Genomic DNA, 24,576 nt, shown 5'->3' with positions numbered 1-24,576 from the left:
TCGGTCATCGGGGCGAACGAAAGGCAATTCGATCTGGAGAAAAAGATCCGCAGCTTAGAAAGCCTCTGCGGCCTGCGGAACGTGGTTGTCGTTACTCGATACACCGGCTCGTATCGTTCGTCGTTGCACAATCGTCGAGCCCGATCGTTTATAACGCGACCGAAAAATAGTTTTTCCACTTATTTCTTATTTAACGATCGCAGCGGAACAGAGACCGAGCCACGACTAATAATAGATGGTCTACGGTAATTCGATCGATTAAATTTTATTCGAACGCAATAAAATATTAATTTGGTGCAAGTAGGTTAGTTTTCCGCGTCGCATAGGAGAAGCGTATGACTGGCAAACTCTGCAGCGCAAAAACGGACTTTCGTGGTTGGCCGAACCAACAAGAGTTCACGTAGCCAATTTCACGCCACGGGCGGCGGCGAGATCGCGTTTAAAAGGCGGAATTAATGTCTAGATTAATAAGATTCTGCAGAATAGCGAAACACGGACGAAAGCTCGGATTAACGGTGAAAGAGGCGCGGAGGATTGAAGGGAAATTAACCCTGGATTGAGCGAGGTGTGGGTGTACAAACACCCCGCTTTAAATCCAAATGTCAAATATCCGGGGATCGGGCGCCAGTGACTAATCTCGTATTTAGCGTGTTCTCTAGATTCAGTATTCTTTGGTATATAACACCGTATTTGCATTTCCAAATTGGCCGTGTGCTTTTTAATACCGTCTGCGAATAATTGTTTCGACAAAATATTGGATTACAACCCCGTTGTTCGGGATGTTATAAAAAAAAAAAGAATCACCGTTCCACGTACAGGGTTGACCAACGGTGCTGGACTTGATCAAAGTTTGCAGGACGCGATAGAAATACAGCGGTAGTTTGTCAATTTGGGCTCGGTGCAGCGGAATCTAGATTAACGAGGATAAAAATACAGTCGTCGCTAGTTGATTGGGATCGATTGAGTGGGATATGGCGCGGGATTAAACAGGGAATCGGTTTAGCGACCGTTTCAAACGAAATTTTGCTCTAGCGCGAGGGGGAGGAGGGACAAAGTCTCGTTAATCGGAATTAATCGAGAGTGAAATGCAAATTTTGAATCGTTTTGGTGCAATTCGACGATCGTACGACATAATTACAAAATCTCGAAACCTCGTATTGATTAATGGTGGCTGAAGAACAGTGACAAAATCTTACTTACAAATGTTAAACGAACAGGAAAAATATGATACACCCAATATTCATTCAAAAGCGATCCATTATAATTTAACGCGTATAGATAATAAATAATGTAAATTTAGTATAAACTATTGGTTAAATAAATTTTTCATCGCGACGACGTGAAACTTTTTCGCCGTTCTCCGGTTGATCGTGACCTCATCGTCGTACAGCCGGACGAGGACGTGGCAAAAAATCCTTATAATTCAAGTAACAGGCAGCTTTTGACACGGTTCGTTTCGTGGCGTAACCGCGACGAACACGGCGAACCAATTATCGCGAGCTATTAGTGAAAACGGCCCACGGGCGAAATTCTTGACATACTTCCGATATGAGGCACGACACTCGGTGAACGGGGATGAAGAGGGGTTCCTTTTCAGGGGAAACACCACCTCAACGAGCAAAAAAAGACCATTGCTCGGGCATTCTTTTTTTTTTTAATATTATGAAATGTCTAACGCGTCTTTATCTGGTACAAAATACGTGTCAAAAATACGAATAAGCTTTTAAAGACTGCCCTGGTGTTTTCGATCCAAGAACAAAAACTTTGGAATGGAAAACGAGGGAAGTTGCCCCGAAGGCAGCATAACAGCCCTCAATAACAATACCCACTACGTTATCGATTAATCTAAATATTTGTTTGCGCTGCATCGGTTGTTGCGAGGCGTAGGCAGGGGAGTTAAAAAAACAGTGTTTACATTTCCATCCAGTCGCGCGGCAATCCCTTTGTTTTTGCAATTTCAGGAACATTTCCATAGAGAACGCCCACCCCGAGTGGAAAGGGTTCTGTTATTTTTACAACGACGAATTACAAAAATTACGCGACCCGTACGAATGCAACCCGGCGGATCCTCTTGTTTCGTTAATGATTTTTTTTATCAGCGAAATTCGAAACGTTAGATTCAGCTGTATAATTTTCGAGAAAAATTACTTTCCGTGTGTTGGTTGTGCGTGTGTGGTGTGGAAAGTGAATGGTCACGATTTGTGTGCGTGGTGGGGGAGTCAAAGGTCCTCCCGTTTAATGCTAAGACTCGGCAATTGTCCTTCAACATTCATTGACGTCAGTTGTATTGTAATTGTTACTGTTCACTAGTTGATACCGTTAAATTCCAGTGATAAATTCTGAAAAATCTCGTATACAAGGAAGCGTTGTCTGACAATTTTATACAAGCTTAGGATACTTCTAGTTTATTTAAAAATAAAATTGTAAATTCGTAATAATATATTCAGGCATTTTTTACTTAGACGTATATTTTATGATATGTAAATCGAATTATACGTTTTTAGAATTTTTATCTGTCCTTTCTTCGTTCAGAAATAGGATAATTTAATAATAATTATACATAATATTTTCAAAAATTACATAGCCTATACTTACCGTCGGAACATAAACAACAACTGAACAAAGTTTCGTCTGGATTGGAAAAACGTAGTAGCAGATACAGGCAAATCACAAACACACAGATTTTTAATGTGAATAGAATAACTGCAGTGTCGGTCGCCAGAATTTGGTGGCGGTATCTACCGTCAAACATGGAAACTAGCAGTTTATTTAACCGACTAAGAAGTGTGGCTCTCTTTAAAAAACTATAACATTTAATCGATATGGCATTAGAGATGTAAATCCTCTTCGACCCAAAGAATCCTTAACATCCTGAAAAATTGATAAGGCGAACGTGATCTGTTTCTGATAATAATATAAAATTTTCTGTAATACAGAAAAATGATATGAAACGTAAATTCAATGTTATATTCTCGAAACTTATTACACTACATCGAAGCTCAAGAACGACAAGGTATCCACAGATAAAAATTGGATCTGGCTTTTTGCCTTGCCAGCGACCGAATGGACATCGCATAAATCGTGTACCAACGCATAACGCGCTACATCGCGTATACGCACTCCGGGTGAATTATAGTTCTTGATCCCTTCTAACCGCAACCGCAACCATTAATGACACGCGTGATTGATGCTCCAGATGCATTGTTGCACGCGTCGACTTCTGAGATTACTCGTTTTTGCGCTCGAGAAGGGGGGTAATTTTAGCGCGAGCGGGCACGGGATTCGAAATTAGCGTCGGTCCGCGAGAGGCGTGAAAAATGCGCGGCAATATTCCGTTCGCCGCGTCATCGGGCATTTGAGACTTAAACGAAAACTGGAATCATTATAGTAATCGTTACAGAAAATACAAGAACACAACAGCACATGATATTAATACATAGATGAATTCGTCTTATTGCCAGCTACAATATTAAATTTAAAAAAAAAGAAATAATGGGGGACGTTACATGTGGTCAAGATAAAAAGAAGTATCAATTTCGTTACACTTGTTTAAATATTTTTACTTAAATTTAACACATTGGTGCCAAATGAAATCATGCGTCATTCAGATTCTGTTCCAGGATACGAATGACGCATATGCACGTCATCAGACTTTTCACTTTGTTGTCCAAAGATAGATTGATAAAACATTATTAATGGCGGCCAGACTCGATGGTCGGAACAGAATATATTCGGTGGTGCGAGTATATTTCTGATTTTTTCGTTCGATGGAAATCTGGTTTTGCCAGGATCGCTGAGAACCGCGTTCGAATCTACCGCGCCAGCGTCCTAGCAAACATGGCGCCCGCGAGGATCGCACCCGCAGTCGGTATCCGAAGACGAGCCTAGGGACTCTACCACGCCCAATCGGAGTCGTCCGCGCGTCTATCTGTGTCTCTGTCGCCCCAATCGGGGTGGATGCATCGCGTCCGCTCGGAGTCCCGACGCGTCCCCTTTCCGCCCCCGACCCCACCTAACCTCTCATCATCCGCGGCGGTGCATCGCGGCTCGAAACGGAGCATGCCAGTCAGTCGGTTTTTATCCAGCGGACGGGACGGTGCGCGGCGGTCTGGCGCGAGTGGCAGCGGGTTCATACGATCGGACCAATACGAACCGTCCCGTGAAACGGTCGAAAGACGTCCGCGTGTCATCGCGGCCCCGTCGACTCGGACGAGGCGTGTCGTGCACGTGTGTCGGCCACGGAACGGATGCGAAAGTGTGTGAGCCTTTCCTCGTGGCCACGGGAGGATCGAAGCTACCAGCGGAGGTGCAGCGGTCGGCCATTGCGCTTTCTTCGTGTCGCTGTTACGACCGCGCGGTGCTCTGCTATCGGTGTGTTACATTATACCGGGTGTACCGACACCGTACGTGCTACTCCCTTCTCCGCCCCCTCCCGAGTCGCCCTACCCTCTCGTAGAAAGCGTCTGGTGCGATCGTTTACGCCCGTCTCGTGTTTCACGAAAACGACGTCGCGCCGAGGCTCGTGCCCTGCGACGTGCTTTATACACCGTGCGCCGCTCCGTCGGTAACCGCGTCTCTTTCTTCGTCCCTGCTTTCTCTCGTGTTCCTTTTTCTCAGCCTTGCCCCGAGAGACTCGTGCGCGCACGATTAGGGACAATACACTCGAACCGAGGGGAAAACCGTCCGTCTACCGGGCTCGCGTGACAGTTTCCAACCGGCGTCTCGTGATCGAAACGTGACCACGATCACGAGAATATTTCGGCGGGCTTCGCCCCGTTGAAGCCCCCTGCGAGTTACTCGTCGTCCGTGCGTTTCCAAGTTCATGGTCGAGCAGGTGTTACGACCTCGTCGTTGTGCACGGAGTCCACCGTCTATTTACATTGTCGCTGTCACCACATTAGCGCTCGGTTGGCTTTACGATTGCTCCCGCTGTTACGGGGGAGACGGAACGCGTGGGTGACCGGGTATCAAAGCTGTCGGGACCGAAATTCAGCGACGTAAGTGTTTCCAGTCTGCGGCAGACAATGGGTCCCCTTCTCTCCACGCGTTTGATTTTTCAGTTTGATGCACACGCACAAGAGGCGGTTTGTGCCGCGAGGCACGCATCGCTCGCGTTGCCAGCCGCAATGTCTCCCGATTCGCGGGCAAAAGTTCGCTCGTTCGCTCCGTACCCTTTCAATGAACTCCCCCGCGCTGCCATCGGCGTTCATTGTCTCTCATTCAATCGCCCCTTTCGTTCGCGAGCTTTCCAGCATCCTCTCGTTACATTTAGGGCTTGGGAGTGCATATTCGAATAGTCGGAGATGGGCAGAATTCTTACACAGAAAAATAACGACTGGAAGACGTACGATTTTTTTATTAGAATTTAAATTATAAAACAATTTATCCGTGTATGTAGTTTACTCCTCCCAAGCCATTACCGGAAACGTGTATAATATATTCAACGAAACAAATAGCTTCGTGTCGCGAGATTTTTCACTTGTATCAATTACGTTTAATTTATTATTAAGATTCTCGATAGTATTCCGTAGTTGTATCCGTAGCACTGACAGGGACTGATCTTCAACCAAGAGATTAAAAAACTGTTGAAACTTATCTGTACAACTGTGCAAGTAAATAAACATCGCAAATAAATTATTGCAGTGTATTTTTATTCATCTGTTGTTCAAATCAAACGTCGCCCATCTCTGCTGTTCGGTCAAGGAAATTTTCGAATAATATTCATTTTTATAAACAAACTCAAGAAAAGAGGTTTCGTTAAAAAGTTATTAACATTTAAACTTCCGCCAGTACTGAATTTTTTTCTCGAAAATGCGCAGGATTTCGGGGATATGTCTATTCACCAAAAATGATTGTAATTGACCCCCGCAACCAAACATAATTTTTCCAGAATGATTTGAAATTTTTCTTTTCGTCGAAAAATTTAGGCATATTCTCGAATTTTTTTCTTGAAAATGCGTAGGATTTCGGGGGTATATGTAATGACCAAAAATGATTGTAATTGACCCCCGCAACCGAAAATAATTTTTTCAGAATGATTTGAAATTGTTGAATTTAATTGTTAATAACTTTTTAACGAAGCCACAGTCAAGAAATTGATATTCTTGATTTTCGTCTTATTTTGGTCTCCAGAGTCTCCCATTAAAATTTTTCCCAGGGATGTTTATATGGGTGAATATATTTCATAAATGAATCTAACAATATTAGTATTTCGTTTTATAGAATTGCATGTATTTTGCATATATTTAGCGCACGTATTCCATGCACAAAACTCGCAGTCTAATTATTATTCCGAATATGAAAGTGCTGATATATTTGTGCCATTTAAATAATGAGGGTATCGGTAACTTATTTAAACATTATTTCTGTTACATTATCTATATGCATAGATATTTTGAAAGCCGAGGACATAAACAAAAACGTTATTACGAGTCAATGGCTCGGTAATCGCATCGTTGCGTTCGTTGATTAAACTGCCAATTTCCTTATCTCGGTCTGTGTACCCCCGTAAGCGTGTGTTTGTTCCACATTCAGCGAAACCTAAATTTCCTAACCTATCGACGCGACTGTTTCGAGAACGTCGAGAATTATTCCGTGGAACGTAACCGTGTAATTGATAGATTGTTCCCTGTTTCGGTGTTGAGTATCGAATACCCGACAGTCTTCTAAAAGAAGAATGCACACGATAAGACATTCGATACCGCGTTCGAAAAGGCTTTCGTTCCCCAGTATTACTGACAAACGTTGCGCTGCTCGTATTTTGTTCCGCGCGTGCCGTCGGAACTTTTATCGTTGCTTTCTGTCGCGCGTTGATCGCTGCTTCCTGTTTGACCGACGATTATGTATTCATGCTGATACGGAACAATTAATATCTCTCCCTATTTTTTTCTCTACGCCGCCCTCTGTTTTTCTTCCTCTCCAATTTCGATATGGACCAAACACGTTGCTATAGTTTTTCAAATTATATAATAACAAATAGAAACAGACACAATTCAACAATATATATATATTAAATTTTATTTATTACAAGCGTTTTAAAGTACAGGTATTGCTATCGATTATCGATAACTAATTGATCGAAGGTATACGTGTATCCACACTGAAGTAAAAAAACAACAAAATCTATTTATTCTTGTTCGAACGTCTTACGTTGGTCCGTGCAAACCACCCATTAAAAGAATTGTCATTAGCAGCCGGAACACCTTGTACAATAGCTGGCAAAAAAAAAAAAAAAAACCGTGGAAACTCGTGGAAAGTAATTTGTCTAGTCGACGACAACGGGCTCGGTCGCATTAATCATCGGACAGACTGGATGCTGTGGCTTGTTTGTTTCCGAGCGAGGAGGAGCCCGCTGGTATTTCCCGGCGCGAGGAAAAAGTTGCACGTTTCATAAATAATAAGTACGATCCTAAAGCCTCGGCCCGTTCTCACGGAACGATGCATTTACGCAACGTGGCGTTCAACCGCGCCCCCTCCCCTTTCCACCGGACAACTGTTGAAAACGATCGTCGGTCGCGTCCGTGGAAACAAAATGCCCACGGTGGAGACGTTTAGGAACGCACGGGAAGGAATAGTCACGGGGATGTTTGTTTCCCGTCGGCTGGCACGCGGGCAGATTATGAGCGGAAATAGAAACTGCCAATAATCGATCAATCGCGGTGTCTTGTTGCTCGTATGCAGGATCGTTGATGTCCGTTAAAAGCATTCGCGACGCTGTCAGGCTGTAATGCATTTCGCGCGTAACGAACGCTAACGCCACCTCGAGGCGTGGCGTGATAGGAGGGAAAACTGGACAGGACACGCCGAATAGCTAAAAAAAGATGGGGGACGTAAGGCAGGAAAGTCGAGCTTTTATTCCCGAATAATGAACAAAAATTTTATCTTGGTCTTAATTATCGATCTCTTGTCCTCCTACGAGTCATTATATGAGCTACGTTAATCTTGCTTTACTTTTGAGTCGTCTACAAGGCGAATCAGTAATAAAAGTGTCAGTTTAATGGTGAAAAAAAATGTCATGCTGCGCACTCGGATATTACATCATTTTTCTGTATCAAAGCAGCAGTGATATTTGTCGGAAGATAGCGGAATGGGAAACAGACGACCATCCGGTTGTTTCCTTTGCGGTGACATTTTTTTCTCCCGTCGTTATCGGCGCTGCCCGCCGCTTCCGAATCCGGTTTCGCGAAACAGGAATCGCGTCACCGAGAAAAAGCATTTCAAAACCTCTAACGATCGTCGCGTCCCGTTCCCTCCGCCCCCCTCCGGCCCTGTCTTTTTTCGTTCGTTACTTAATTTAGAGCTCGTGTCGGGTTACCCATTCGTTAGCTGTCGCAGTTTAATAGGATTTACCGGTGTAATGCAGCCAAGCCGTAAGATCCACTTTGATGAGAATCCATCCAGTTTGAATCTAATTCTACGGGAGTCCATTCCGCGGCTCTACTCGCGAGTGGCTTGGTTTGGGACAGGGGGGGTGTACAGAGTGCGGCGAGAATTGTTGATACAGACGGGGACAGAGTGTTTCCTTATGGTAGTGTTTCTCAAACATCATCTTTCCTTTAACTTCCACAGAAGGAAAACTATTAGGTCCACTAAATATTTTAGATTCCTTCGAAAACTATAGATGCATCTTTTCGTCTCAATTGGAATAGAATACACGCATAATGAACCCAATTAATTTTATGCTTTCCAGATATAACTCTATTATAAGTAGAATACTTTGTTCCACAGTAGGATACCATCAGTCTATGTTTGTTTTTGTTCTTTTAACCCGAGTGGTCGACAGATGTGTAATTAACCCTAATCCTATCGGAATCTGACTTACGGTCGGTCCACTGTCAAGTCCAAGTAACAAGGAGTTTAACATCGTTCTTTGTACAGCAGAGTGTATGGCGTCACCTCTCATGCTCGCCACCAGAAGGCTCGCGCTCTCACAAGCGCTCGAGCAACTCCGTTGCTATACAGGGTGGTTCGGCTAACCCTGGGAAAAATTTTAATGGAAGATTCTAGAGGCCAAAATAAGACGAAAATCAAGAATACCAATTTGTTGATGGAGGCTTCGTTAAAAAGTTATTAAAGTTTAAAGTTCCAACTGTACTGAATTTTTTTCTCGAAAATGCGCAGGATTTCGGGGGTATGTATATTCACTAAAAATGATTGCAATTGATTCCCACAATCGAAAATAATTATTTTATAACGATTTAAAATTTTTCAATTTTGCCAAAAAATTTGTCCACCTTCCTGAATTTTTTTCTCGAAAATGCGTGGGATTTCGGGGGTATGTCTATTCACCAAAAAAGATTGTAATTGACCCCCACAACCGAAAATAATTTTTCCAGACCGATTTGAAATTTTTAATTTAATTGTTAATAACTTTTTAACGAAGCCTCCATCAACAAATTGGTATTCTTGATTTTCGTCTTATTTTGGCCTCTAGAATCTTCCATTAAAATTTTTCCCAGGAGTAGTCGAACATCCTGTAGGGCCTGCCAGAGAGTCTTACTGATGAGTCCCCTAGGAGGCCCAGACGAAAAGCAAGTTCGTTCCCAATGAAAATGAAGTTGAACAGGACTCTTTCTACGAGCAGAGAATTTGGGAATACGGATGGTTCTTGTATCCTAGTCGCGCGACACCCTGTATAGGAAATAGCGGAGGGAAACGACTGGGTCGGTGGGAATCGAGCCCTGAAAAAAAAGTTATTAGATTACCGCGTCGGGTATTACGCCGACGGTGCGGTTAGTCGTGTCGTTATCTTTATCCCCGTTGGTGCACCTGCTGCGCGTACTGTTCACGCACATGTGCGCCTGGCAGTTTCGCGTGTAGAATGCCCGACGATAAGTGCGTGTCTCTTGCGCGGCAGATAAACAGGAGAAGCGCGAGGAGCATAGTGATTTATCAAATACACTCACGCCTCGTCGCGTCGCGAAGGGACCTGGGCGCAAACGATCGCGATATCCTCCTATCCCTGTCCCACAAGACCCTAGAATCTTCAATCCAATAATTATTAAGCTTCCAAAATCTTTTAAAACCATCAATTTTTCATCAAGCATGTCGCACGAGACACGAATTGTTTAACAAGACCACGGTCGAACGATCGAACGCAAAGAATCCGATAATAAACTGTCAACGTCATCGTTGACTACGCCATTGTCGTTTCTCGCGAGTCCTTTCACGCTAATAACACGGCCAATCTGAAATCTCGTTCCAGAACATACATCTCGGGGATCGCTGGACAGGATACGTTAAACTGCTGGAAATTCGCAAATAAGACGGCCTCTCGTTGAAACGAAATTCTCGATACGTTCTTCCATAAACGATACTCGTTCCCGTCTCGTCGACCGTAACGCACAGATCGAGACGTGCACAAAGATTCGCTAGAGTCGATTCGGTGACAACGAGAGAAAAAGGGGGACAGAGGTATCGTGGGCGTTCTCGCGCAGTCATCCTCGAACCGGCGGTGATCGAAGACACAATCCACGAAGAAGGATCTACCGGATGCGCAGCAAGGCATCTCTTCCCGCGCGGCGTCGTTATAAAGTGGCCGAGTGAAAGGCGCTGGTATAAAGCATTGTACGCGCGTGCAAGTGTTGTGTGTCGGTCCGTCCCGTCGTACGTGAATCCACGGACACGTGACATTTTTACAATGGCGCGCTAACGTGGCCCCGGGGATCGGCTACGAGCGCACGATCTCTCGCTGATATTTAAAAAGGAGAAGAGGGTACACACCGTTGGACACGAACGAGCCACGTATCCCGAATGCGACTTACCGACTTCCGCACTCCCAAATGAAGCCTCTTTCGCCAAGTTTCTTTATCGCCAATAAAAATGAACAACGACGCGGACCCGTGATATTCTAAGCAACGACGATCCACCATCGAACCGGCTTCTTGGATCCTACCACTCGACGTTAATCGAAAGACCACGCGGTGAATAGTGAAAACCCCCCCCCCTGTCGACAGGGTCCCGCGTAACGTTCAGTGACAAGTGCACGCGGCGTCGGTTTTTCACCGACAGAGGGGGCCAACGAACTCGAGAGTCGGCTCGATAGGTTGTTCCTCCAGTCTTGGACGCGAAACGCGTGGATCCACGGCTCGCACGTCCTTCGAAAACTCTGAACCCAGAGTCGTCTCGAGCAAATCGTACGACGAGAGCGTGTCGTCGTCCTTCCTGTTGTCCTTGGTCCTCGGTGAAGGGGGACTGATCGGTCCTCGTGGTGTCTTGGGGCTGCAGATGGGAGCTGGTCTGCCGGAGCCCGACAGGGTGCTCAACCCCGGAAAAGATCACCAGCCGTACGGACTTCCGTTCGAGACGCTCGCTGCTCCTCCCCACCCCGACCGTCGGCCGGCCAGTTTCTCCCTCCCGATTCGGCCGCGTAAACCCGATCAAGCTGGAATTGATGGAGTTGGAGAATATCGTGGCGAACACTGTGTACCTGAAAGCGAGAGAAGGTGAGTGATGCCGGGGACGCTCGAGCGATTACGTTCCCCCGAAACCTTTTACGCGCTTTTCTTCGAAAACATTTTTTAAATGAATTAAAATTAAATTAAATTAAAATCAAATTAAATTTAAATTAAATTAAATTTAAATTAAATTAAATTAAATTAAAATTAAATTAAATTAAAATCAAATTAAATTAAAATTAAATTAAATTTAAATTAAAATTAAATTAAATTAAAATTAATTAAAATTTAAAATATTCGTTCAATAACCCGGAGTATGCCCAGGAAATAAATAGGCATTGCTCCATACTAATTGTACAGCTTGCGTATAGATGGCGTCCCATAAACATCAGGTTTTTAAAGCGTTAAATCGGACATGCTGTAAATTCGATATTGACTGGTTCTTGGAACATAAATAATGTGATATTCTTGTTACCGTTCTTCTCTGTCCCTCTTTTCCGTCGAGCACTAACCTACCTTCACCACGAGTGGATGGCACCTGCGTTGCTCGTCCGTCTTGTCGCTACCGGAACTGTTTGCTCTATGCCCCTTCGTTTCCTGCACGATAAGGAACTTTTGCGGCGATAGCCATACGAATCAGTATGTACATACGTTTTATGTCACACGAAAACAATCGTGGCTGCGCGCGCGTCTTTTTATAATCATCTGGCAGTGGTTCTCAACCTAAAAGTAGCTATTACGAAAAACGAGTTAAACAAAATTATCTATCCTCGAAGCACACGCACGGCGTGTCTACAAATTGACGTTAAATGGCAACTAAGAATGACATTAAGTTTTCGCGTCCCCTTATTTTCGTTTCGTCTTGTGCAATTGTTTCGCCACATTGTTGCATACAAAGACATTCTTTCGTTCTCGTTTGCCACATGCTTCAAATTGCATCGAGTACTATATACAGGGTGTCCCGCCTAACTTGACCACCTCAAACCTCTCGAGTGTTTTTAACGATAGAGAAAATCCAGGGATAAATATTACAAGAAACAATATAATAATATTGTTTATAAAACAATATTAGATTTCGAGGTCATCGGTATTTTACAAAACGGAACGATGCAATAATTAACGCAACGTTAAATCTTTAATTGTGAAAATCATTTGCTCGCAGCAATTAATTTCGAAACCATCAGTTGTTAATTGCAATTGATAAATAAGTTCTGTTAATTGCAAAAATTAATTGCATGCATCAATTACGTTCGAAATTATCAACAGTTAATTACAGTAGACAATTAGCTTCCTTAGTTGGTTTGTAGCGATCAATTATAATTTTATCTATAGCCGATTGTAACTACGATTGATCGTTTAAATGTTCGTGAATGCGAAAACTGTAAATAATCGGTTATCGTGTCCAGTGGAAATTCAGTTTGGCGGATGGCTCGATCAAAAAATGTAATCGATTAGCTCCGAAGACGGATGCTTTCGTAATACATGGAAAGTTTGATGTTGCAGTGCAGGAAGTGTTCGCGTACGCTGCACACGCCGGGTGAAACTTTTAATCTCGCGCGTACGAACTGTTTATAAAATATTGAAGGGAATTCCGGGCGAAGTAGGAAACGTTGCGTAGCTTCTTTTGATCAACAAGTATCCCCCGGCAAGATACCGGATTACCCGGCTGCGTAAATTGTTAGAAATTCCGTGGAAATTGTACGCAGTAATTACGCAAATGATATTTCGTTCCGGCGCGGGCATTTGGCCGAAGTAAATTCCATGAAACGTTTCCTATTTCCAGATCCGAATACACCGTGTTCCGTCCGCCTCTGAATTTCACGCTCAGACGGCTCATAATTTCTCATTAAGCTCGTTCCAAATTGTCTTCGTAACAGAACCGATTCTCGAATAACTTTGTGCACCAGGGATGAGCGAATCTCTTGCCCGGACAAAGAACGAATTAAAAAAAAAGAAATTTTTATGAATCCCGAACAGCGCCGTAAAAACGTAAACAGCCTCGTTCCGTTGCAATTACGATCTGAATTTGTTAAATGAAATTGTATTATTTCACGTCGAATGAATTCCAGTGCGATTGAATCTAACCCAAGCTTATCCGAGTAACTAATGGAATAAACGTTGCATTGAAATTGCTGCACGGTGATGGATTCGGTTCGTTATCTATTAATGGAATAAAATCGTGCCCATCTGCTTCACCCTTCGTCGATCACGGTCTTCTAAATCGCCTTCGGTACAACGAATTTTCGTTATTAATCGTTTAAAATTATTGTCAGTCGATTACGGTTGATTGTAAGCTACTTCCATTTTTTGGCTGCATTTTTAATGCGAATGAACATCTACGGTGTCGGTATACAGAATTTAGTGGCGCCGCGTAGCGCGAAGAATTGAAATTGTTACTCAACGAGCTTGCGCAGCTCGCCGTCGAAAGCGCTGATCGCATGGAAATCAGTCTAAACAAACACACAGACATTGCTCGTTGCAACGGTTCGTATATAAATTTTAATCACGAATATCTAATTTTTGACCGTCTACCCCTATAATGCTATGTATACGTAAACATAATGACTAGATCTACGAGTGTGCAGAGTTTCAATAAAATCGGTGGCCCGCAGGGTTTGCAGGTCTTGTCGGACCTTTACGTTCGTGTAATGGAAGTTAACGACGGAGGGGAATATGACAGGACTTTGCCATAATCCTAACGCGTTCGCGATAAGCCGAGCGATCCAGTATTTTCGCGAATTTACTCGCCGCGCTCGAAATTACGTTCCCATTAGAGACGATTTCAGCCCTGGTCCGGGGCCCCCGAGCGAGCGCCATCGGTTTATATGCAAATGGCTTAATGAGAACGCGTACCGGCACAGAGCCCTAATTAAACTGCATACTTTACGTTATTACGTTCTTGCTCTTTGTGTCGCGCGCGATAAAGTGCACGGAGCGTAGGATTGACGTCCGTGCACGCGAGCGCGCTGGCGCACTCGCGCCACCGGTAATTGCAGACTCGACGCTAGGCCCGAGGCGGCGTCGCGTCGTTAAGGAAGCTAAACTTTCCTCTACCTAAAGCGTCCCCACGACCGCGATATACCGTCATCCGGAATACTAATTAGCCTAACTTCTAACTGCAAACCGATCAGAGAAGTTGCAACGTGTTGTAAAACTGACGGATACCAACGCTGGTCTAACAACCACAACCTCAAGACCTGATCCTCATCGGTTTCAACGACATTTTGCTTGTAGATTCACGCGTAGATAGCCGGTTACCGAAAAAAATAAGCGTAAAATTATCGTAGAAACGTAGAATTCTTTTTCTTTTTTAGTTTTAACATTTTTGATGAGTAGGTTACCTTACCGGCTGGTAATGAGTTCTGCATTGCCGGCAGAAATTCGATTAACAGGCTACTACGGTCGGTAAAATAATAATAATATTATATTGTATTACTCGATTAGAAAGATTTGGTAATTTTCTAACGAGAGGCCATAAAGTGGCCACCCGTAACTCGTAAATCCATAGAGCAACGGCAAAATAAGTTTATTCGATCGGGACGCACGACGGTAGAGCCATTAGCACGTTGTACATTTAGTACGGCCATCTCGCCGCGAACGGACGACGGGACGGTACGTTTCAGAAACGTAATAAAATCAGACTCGTTCGTCCAAGGACACGTGTTCCCGGCGGTGGTCGTAAACCTGGCTCCCGTATATTCGCAATCCGAGCGGTAGCTAATTGCGAAGAAACGTTCGAAGCGATAAACGTCAAGGGAGGAAAAGCGAGCGTATCCAGGAACGATTGCAACGCCGTGGAGCTTTGAGGCGCCGCTTAGAACGGTGGTATTTTCAATCTTCCCGTCCAATATATCAATTAGGCAGCAGTCTGAGGACGTGGATACGACCGGTAGACTCTTTTATACGATGTCTTAACTCTCTCGCGGTGTTCCGTCGAGCGCGAGATACTCCTCGAGCGATTTAACGTCGGTTCACGGCGCGCGGGCGGCGACGGGGCAAATTTTTAGCGACGCGAACCACATTTGGAGGTTAAACTTCGTAGCGGGATCGCGTCAGTGGCGCCACCTTTGGTCACACGAATTAGCGAGCAGGAAAAGAGAAAGTACAAATTGAAAATAAATTAAGTTTCCTGATCATCGAAGCTTTATCTGCAATTATTATTATAAATAGTAGTTTTTTATGCAGACAAAAATTTATACGATTCTATTTCGGTCCATATAGGCTTCTCCTTTTCCTCTTTTGTATTTGTACATGTACATGGTTGTGTTTAATGGTACAGTTCGTGGAGACGTCGGCAAACTTTATCGAGAGGACCAAAGTCGGATGAAAAACGAGACTTGTACAGCATCCGACGTATCCTGGGCGATAACAGCGACGATCTAATAACAATGGACGAGCCATATCGCCGACGGAAAGTATTGCTTTTCACAGTTGCCGTCGGCCGCTATTCGAAATCGATAGAACTACCCGCGGAACGACGGGAATCGCGCGGTACCATCGATATCGTTCCCGGGACATGGGCGTGTTGCGCCATTAGAGGATCGACAGGCAAATGGGAGAAAGAGAACAGCGAATTTTAATTAGCATAGTGCGTCCAAAGAGTCGTCGAGCGATGCCTGTTGCGTGGCACGCGAAAAAGTAGGTAAATGGGCGTTCGTGCGATGCACCGACGACGTCAATGGGCCTGTAATCGCATCGCCTCGGTGAACTTTATAAATGTGTATAGATATAAGTGGGGGGACGAGCTGTTAACGCGACCGGCTGCAAATTACGTAAGAACCGCGAACCCGTCCGGGTTAATTGCGAGGGCGCCGTTTCCATCGTAATCGTAAACACCGACGGGGATAAATTGCCGCGCGAAGAAACGAAAGTAAGCCTCCATGCTGGAGGTGGCGACAAAAATTAACGGGGGCCACTCCACGCTCAGAATCAAATTTTTTCAGCGGTTTTTTTGAAACTCTCCGAAGGAATAATTTCTCTATAGCTTGTACTATTTTTATCCGGAAAATTAATTTATCAGAAAATTTTCAAAATACAAAAAAATATTTTTTCGTCATACCAAAATAAATTCTTTAATGCTAAATAAATAATAGAATTAAATTCGGTTACTCTTCGTGGAAGGTATCCAATATTTTAAAAGCATCGGTTACGAAACCCGAACGTGGAGTAGGAATTTCATGGAGTATCTTTCGTCCCAGGAATTCGTAACGTACAATAATCGATAGTTTCTCTTCCCTGAGACCGGACGAACCGGCCAGAGTACATTTAACAATCAACCCTCGCGAACGATCGTCGAGCTTACACAATCGTCGCGCAATCTTTTTAAAACGCAATGTTCACGCGATAATAAGGAGGGATCAATGATATACTTTATCGTACCGTTAGGTGCAAACGTGACCTGGTTGCATTTGTACAGTTGAAAAGGAGCGACGATTGTTCCGAAGGGTCACGTTCCTCTTGACGCACATCGAGCCGTACAAGAAATATTAAACTGACAAAATATATATATACACGGATGCCTGTATATAATTTAAACGTATCGTTGTATTTTGCATCCTCTGCATTATTCAAGCGTCGTTGTGTTTATTGTTACAAGGACCATTATTGACGTATTACTGGTTCGAAAATAGTGTCGGAAACTGACCAAGCCTTTATAAAAATTTATGAAAAATTACTTTCTCAACAAGCTCGTTTTGTTTCTGTTTTTTTATTTTTACCAATTAACGCTATCGATCTTTTTATGGTACGATAGAAAAGTTTGCATTATTTACGAAATATTATTATGCATTTTAAAGAAAATTTTAATTTTTTTTTTATTGGCGTTACCGTTCTGTTCCGGTTAACTGATCGAAGTCTGTGAATTTCACGATGGAAACCCTCCTTTTCTACCCTCTAGAATCCAGAGTCTAGATAGCGAAAGAAACGCGTGGCTCGACCCTTCGGTGCTTCCGGTTCGCAGATCGAACGAACGACTGCACATGTCGCGGAAATGTAATCAGTTGCTCACGGAGCCGCGAAAACCGTGGCGACACCCTATTCGTTCGCTCGACTTTTCCCGGAGAGGGTTGGGTGGAGGGTGGAGGGGAGGGGGGGTCGCGACGATCGATGACGAAACGCTACTCGAGGAAATTTTCCGCTCGTCTCTTCTATTTTTCCCGTAAGGAAGACCATCGGCTGCTGGAAGTCGAAGGCAAAAAGTAGTGGGAAGCGTACGTTACTTGAATCCGGGGCAGAGTTGCCAGCCACCGGGACAAAATGGCTGCCAGTGACGTAGCAGCTGGGTCGTTCTACCGCGAACCGTATATTGTACATAAAATTTTACCAAATATAAATAACATCAAACTTTTTCGACGAATCAATTCTATATGCAATTGTTAAACATTATTTGTGTATAACAATTAACTATTTTTGGACGACTACTTTTGTGGTAGTTCTTTAGTTTTAATTTTAGTATTTCTTTATTTGAAATCACTTATCCGGTTTAACTATTTCTTTCACAAAAGTATGAAATTTTTCGACAAAATTAAAAAATTTCAAATCGTTCTGGAAAAATTATTTTCAGTTGCAGGGATCAATTGCAATCATTTTTGGTGAATACACATACCCCCGAATTCCTACCCATTTTCGAGAAAAAAATTCCAGCAGATGGACAAATTTTTCGACAAAATTAAAAAATTACACATCGTTCTAAAAAAATTATTTCCAGTTGCGGGGATCAATTACAATCATTTTTGGTCAGTAGACATACCCCCGAAATCCTACCCACTTTCGAGAAAAAAATTCCAGTAGGTGGACAAATTTTTCGATAAAATTAAAAAATTTCACATCGATCTAAAAAAATTATTTTTGGTTGCGGGGATCAATTACAATCATTTTTAGTGAATAGACATACCCTCGAATTCCTACCCACTTTCGAGAAAAAAATTCCAGTAGGTGGACAAATTTTTCGACAAAATTAAAAAATTCCAAATCATTCTGGAAAAATTATTTCCGGTTGTAGGGGTCAATTGCAATCATTTTTGGTCAGTAGACATACCCCCGAAATCCTACCCACTTTCGAGAAAAAAATTCCAGCAGATGGACAAATTTTTCGACAAAATTAAAAAATTTCAAATCGTTTTAAAAAAATTATTTTTGGTTGCAGGGGTCAATTACAATCATTTTTGGTGAATACACATAACCTCGAAATCTCACGCATTTTCAAGAAAAAAATTGTCTCGTGTATTTTTTTCAGAATTAAAATTTCTCATAAATGAATAAAATTTTTCCCATGGGTGGTCGAACAGTCTGTATAAATTGTAATGTCAATATTGAGACGTAGATTGAATGTGAAAGCATTATATCGAAAATTTAGTGGTATCGTCGTTTCTCAAAAGGAGGAAAATTCGATGAAAAACTGATCTGAACAGTATCAAAGCGAGAGCCGATTGGATCCCCGGCGTGCTTGATTCGCGTGGAACGAAAGACGACGTTAACCCAGTTGCACCTCGCGTCTTCTGCGAGGGTGGTCGGGCACGGCGTGACTCGTGGCGCGGAAAAGAGGCTGATTGCGACGAAATAAATCGAAGATGTGAAATGAAATTTTTAGCACGACTGACTATCGGTGTAAAGGAACGCTCGACGGGGCTTCTCGTACGAGAGTATTATTGATTTCTTTACAGGCCCCCCCCCCCCCGTGCACCAGGTTGAACGAAATAACTTGACCACCTTGAATATCTCTTACTCTTTGTAATAGAAAGAAACGTCGATGGAAAAGGTCGCCTCGATTCAGACCGACCAATATTACGGTATTTAAATTTCAACCTCATCGAAGTTTTTTTTATTACCTACCGTTGCTTGGGAAGCTTTTATTTTAAACAAATATTGAAGTCCATTATCGGAATCGACGATAAAAGACAAACGATTTTTGCTCGTGGGTTCTCTAGTAGTTTATTTAATTCATTTTACTTTCAGGGGCGTCGAACCGCGCCCTCGTAACTTCGACTTATGACATTAGTCAAATATTTGTGTCAAGCCCCGCGGCACGGTTAATCGTGTCACGAAATCATGGGCAGCGTAACCCATGAAAATAAACTGAATCCCATTTTTGTGGAGTGAGGCCCACTACTGGTACCCCCACTCCTCCCACTCCATAATCGTTTCCCCGCCATTTGTCATCGATGTTAGCAAGTATCCCTAACGCAGATGAGTGCACAAAGTGGTGTAACAACGTCACTAGAGTCGATGGTGCGTTCGAGACGACGCCAGATGTCACGAGAATCGCTCCAGCAATTGTAAAAAGTGATGGATAGAACTGTATCTCGACTTGGAAGACACATTTGTATTTGTCAAGAGTAGTAGGTTAAGCAGATAGGCTGTGAATACTTGGTTCGATTCGAAAATAGAAATAGATTAGACTTATTAATTGCGATATCTGTCAGCATGTATTGATTTACTTATTGACCTCGTGATCGAGTGAAACGGTTCTGTTTTCTATTCGATCCGTTGTGTTGTCCCATCAATTATAATTAGACAGTATTATTCTTGTTATACCACACAGTTATACAAAGTATAATGTGTCATACAAATTACTGTAATGCAAGATTTCCTTTCCATGAAGAAGCAGACTGTAATGGTAGTCCAACCTAACCACTTTTATATACATATGTAGTAGGTAAATTATTTAATAAATACAGTGAAAGTTAGAACGTTACGCGATCGTTCAATTTTCATAGAATCTCATAATGTGTGTGAACTGGAAGAATCATTTCCCAGAACTGCCACACTAGTGGTAACCCGATACCTCTATTTAACCACTCGATCATTTTAACGGGACAAGTTCAAAGACACCGAAGGATCCCCCCTTTCAATCGACGCTATTTCCTCGCAGCCATGCGTCGTGAAAAAAGGCGTATCTCGTTTCTTGTTACAATATTGAAGTATGTGCATAACCCAGGGAAATCCAACGCTAATAGATTCAACAGAGATTTAATTCCAAGATTCATTCTCGTTTCTTAAACCGTCTGTTTATTCGAATAAAATCCGTACGAGGTGAAAATTTCGTTCGTCTATTTCATGCCTAGTTCGTGTTCCGATATTTCGTTATAGAGCCAGTTGGAAATGGACGTTGGCAACCCTGATACATTGGCAAGAGTGCCAGTATGGAATATACGATATATTTCGTAACTTTCATTTCTATGGTGGAATAATATGTTTCTTAACCTACAATAATGTTTAAGTTAATATTTCTGATTGTCTACGGTGGCGCCATCTGAATTCAATTATTCCGTGGCATCTTCAACCCTTTAAAAGCTGTGTAATTTACGGGTCTTTAAGCCGGTGGCCTCGTCGAAACTCCGGAAACTGATAATTACGGGCTCGGAAAACGGAACCGTGCCACTTCACCTGTGGTTAGTTGAACTCGGAAACTATTTTCAACTACCGCCTCGCGTATTGATTATGCACCGAAACCGCTTTCCGTTCGCGCGACCGGTCGAAAACCGCCGCGAGTGTTATATATTCGTTTGTTCCGCGATTGTATCGCCCCGGTAGCGGTCACATATTTAATAGCAGAGAATATTAAAAATATTTATCAGGAGTTTGAATTTAAAACAACTGAGCTGGGCGATCAATTTTTCGCCCAATGAAACGATCAAAAACCGTTTGCTCGACGTGGGCGGGAAAACGAACTAGGCCAGAGTAAACGTTAATTTTCGATTTTAATAATAAATGAAAACGAACGAAACTCGTTGGCGATCAAATTAAATTTCGCCACGCAAATATTTTCGGATACGTCGTATCTTCAAATTATGCGTAGCGTGTGAATAAAAACGGTCGTTCTCCGTCCATTTTGTTTCGGAAGAAAGACGAAGAGATTTCTTTACGATTAATTAGCAAAGTTGTCGAGACATGAGTAACTCGATCTGTTTTGTTGAGGTTAAAAAACTGCATGGATTAGTCCAGTCAAAACTACGGCTAAAAATAGAACCCAGCGTGACCTTATGGCAGATCCCTCATTCTGTCTGCGACTTCGGCCACTTCGAGGAAGCCTCGGGGTGAAGGTGTCGAATTTCATGTGATTCCCCGCCCCCTCAATACTGTTTAAGACTTAACTCCATAGAATAAACGAAATTAGGGATAGTGGGTCGGAAAATAAAATTGGAACAAACGTTGCAAATAAATTGTTATACAGGGTGTTCAGCTACCCTTGGGAAAAATTTTAATGGGTGATTCTAGAGGCCAAAATAAAACGAAAATCAAGAATATCAATTTCTTGACTGAGGCTTCGTTAAAAAGTTATTAAAAAATTTTAAATCATTCTGAAAAAATTATATTTAATTACAGGGCTCAGTTATAATCATTTTTGGTCATTAGACATACCCTCAAAATCCTACCCAGTTTCGAAAAAAAAATTCGAGGTGTACAATTTTTTCCACAAACTTAAACAATTTCAATAGTTCTGAAAAAATTATTTTCGGTTCCGGGGGTCAATTACAATCATTTTTGGTGAATACACATACCCCCGAATTCTTATCCAATTTCGAGAAAAAAAATCGTAGGTGATACTGGAATTTTTTGGCGAAAAAAAAAATTCCAAATCGTTCTGAAAAAATTGTTTTCGGTTCCGGGGGTTAGTTTTAATCGTTTTTGGTGTATAGACATACCCCCGAAAACCTGCGCATTTTCGAGAAAAAAATTCAGTACAGGCGGGACTTTAAACGTTAATAATTTTTTAACGAAGTCTGCATTAATAAATTGGTATTCTTGCTTTTCGTCCTATTTTGGCGTCTAGAATCTCCCATTAAAATTGTGCCCAGGTGTGGCCGAGTTTTATTTTTTAAATACAATTCCATCGAACTTTGTTGGTACGGATGGCCGAAATAGGTTAGGTGGAGTACACGAATAGGCGTCAAATCGAGAGGGTTGCAGGTGACATCGAAGGGTGGAAGCGTAAAAAGGGTTCTAGACGTCAAAAACGTAATTGCATGGGCGGGGAGTATCTGGGCAAATCCATTTGCCATTGAAACGTAATCGAATTGTCTCGAGAATAGTATTTGTGGATTCGTGACGAAGTATAGAGTCGAAAAGCGCCTAAAGAAATGCGCGTAGACGCTTGGAATTCTAATTACAGATGATTTTATGTTAACAATTTTTTGTTCTTTTTTTTTTCAGGCGGTGGTGACAGCAACAAGGGTAAAAGCAAGAAATGGCGGAAGATACTTCAGTTCCCACACATCTCCCAGTGCATCGGCCTAAAAGATAAACTTGGTACGTTCGAGAAAATTTTTAAGCGAAATTAATAACAACTATCGAACCAATTCTGATTAAATCGCCATTATTAATTTCCTATGGAAAACGAAAAGCAGCCAAATAAAATTTGCTACGCATGGAAATCACAAACACAGGGGTCGTGAATTTTAAATAAATATTGTCACCGTAGAGGCGGCAGAAAACTTTGAGGTTATGATCGCCAGTGTATTTCCCTTGCTTCGAATCTAGATTCTCGTGATTTTCCGACGGTTGACTGGCTCATTTTTGAAACTGGGACACGATATCTCCTTGTCGGATAAGACTTCATCCTAGCTGACGATTCCCCTCCCCTCCCACGAATCCCGTGGCTAATCGACGCACGACCTCTCCGTTGACCTCGCCTCGGATTATTGAATCACGTCGAGCGAATCTCGCGGCGCTGAGAATGCGAAAAACGAAGGAAACGAGAGGAAAGTAAAGTGGACGAGAAGATAGTAAAATGGCCAGACACCGATTACACGTCCAGGAACGTTGCAAACATACAAGATTTCCTCCTTCCTGGAATCTTCGAATTATAGGGATTTCGTCGAAGTTTTCGAAAAATTCTGACCATTTATCATAGGATTAAAAAATTTCGTTCGTCCCATTCTCTCTGCGGAATTCAATAGGATCCAGATGGCGTACGCAAAGTTTCAGGCAGACAGTTTCAACGAATTTCGCGGCACGGTGGACTTGAGAAGTGAAAAAAGTAAACGACAAAGAAGAAGAAGTAAAAGCAGCGGGCAGAGATATCGTTGGCCCCGCACGCCAACAGAAGCCGTCGGGCTTTGTTGTTTCAGTTAATTAAACCGTAATGCTCGATCGTTGTTTCGTCGCCGAGGGCGACGAGGACTGCCTCCTCTCGAGAATTCGACGACCCAACGATCGAATTCGCTTCGTGACCGCTGAACGACCGGGAGTCGCGATCAAAACACGAAGCAGAACCAATGGCGGGAGTTTCAGTAAAACAAATATACCGAGAACTAATAAATAGTATGCGTACAATTTAATTTATTCTAAATTTGTTCACACATAACAGGTGGATTATATTATTATATTATATTATTCTTCATTAAGTTTCAATGGTATTACGAATCAAAATGGCGGCTTCAATTATAAACTTATGAAAACTGTACGTGTACATATTGAAAAGAATTGTTAAGAATGCTTGAAACTACTGAATGTGTGAATCTATTTAGCATTAGAAGGAAATATATTTTTACGGGCGCCGATTAATTAATTTTAATTGTTCCGTAACCGGGGACGTAGCAGCGAGGAGATTAGTATCGCAGACGTTCCGGAAATTAATTGCCAGCGCGAACCAGCGTATAGAGAAATTTGAAAGCATACGCGATTATCGGTAATCGCGAAATCATATCAAAGTCCCTTTGGCTTCTATTCGACGGATGCAGAGGCGGGCGAGAGAGTTCGACGAGAATAATTCCCTCGCGGTTCAATTAATTAATCCTCCATCTACGAATCCCACGGTTCTCGACGTAATGTTTCGTAATTGAGAAGCTATGGGAGTCTCGTTCGCGAGGACGTTAACGCGACGCGTAATTATGCGAATGAGGTTCCAATGGTGGAAACCTAACCTCTAATCGTGTCGTGGAACAACATTTTTCAGCGAAACCATCCATTACAATCCTCCATCATTACTCGAATAATTTAGTATCATTCGTGTATTACTATTTTCTAAATATTATTTATTAAATTATTTATTAGATTTTGGTGGTTTAATCGAAATTGGTTCGATAGATTTGAATGCACATTTTTCATCGAAACCCTCCATTACGATTCTCCATCATTACTCGAATAATTTAGTATCATTCGTGTATTACTATTTTCTAAATATTATTTATTAGATTTTGGTGGTTTAATCGAAATTGGTTCGATAGATTTGAACGCACAT

General features: G+C 42.5%; 1 protein-coding gene across 3 annotated transcripts in view; it reads left to right on the top strand.

Annotated features, from left to right (window-relative positions):
* LOC122405451 (G protein-coupled receptor kinase 2) overlaps positions 1-24,576 on the top strand; it is a 40,383-nt gene that overhangs the window by 10,108 nt on the left and 5,699 nt on the right. For 2 of the 3 annotated variants that reach the window (XM_043410203.1, XM_043410205.1), the window contains exons 1-3: positions 4,097-4,371; positions 10,205-11,444; positions 22,548-22,643. In XM_043410203.1, coding sequence (XP_043266138.1) covers positions 11,393-11,444; positions 22,548-22,643 — 148 coding nt within the window. In that variant the 5' untranslated portion in view covers positions 4,097-4,371; positions 10,205-11,392. Of the gene's footprint in view, positions 1-4,096; positions 4,372-10,204; positions 11,445-22,547; positions 22,644-24,576 lie in introns of those variants that run through there. The other variant, XM_043410204.1, reaches the window with a different exon arrangement.

This window comes from Colletes gigas, unplaced genomic scaffold (genome assembly GCF_013123115.1).
Source record: "Colletes gigas isolate AHSC1104 unplaced genomic scaffold, ASM1312311v1 Colletes_gigas_Sc00004, whole genome shotgun sequence".
NCBI classification, from domain to species: domain Eukaryota; kingdom Metazoa; phylum Arthropoda; class Insecta; order Hymenoptera; family Colletidae; genus Colletes; species Colletes gigas.
Note: the sequence above shows the minus strand (reverse complement) of the source record. Positions and strands in the feature narration are given on the sequence as shown.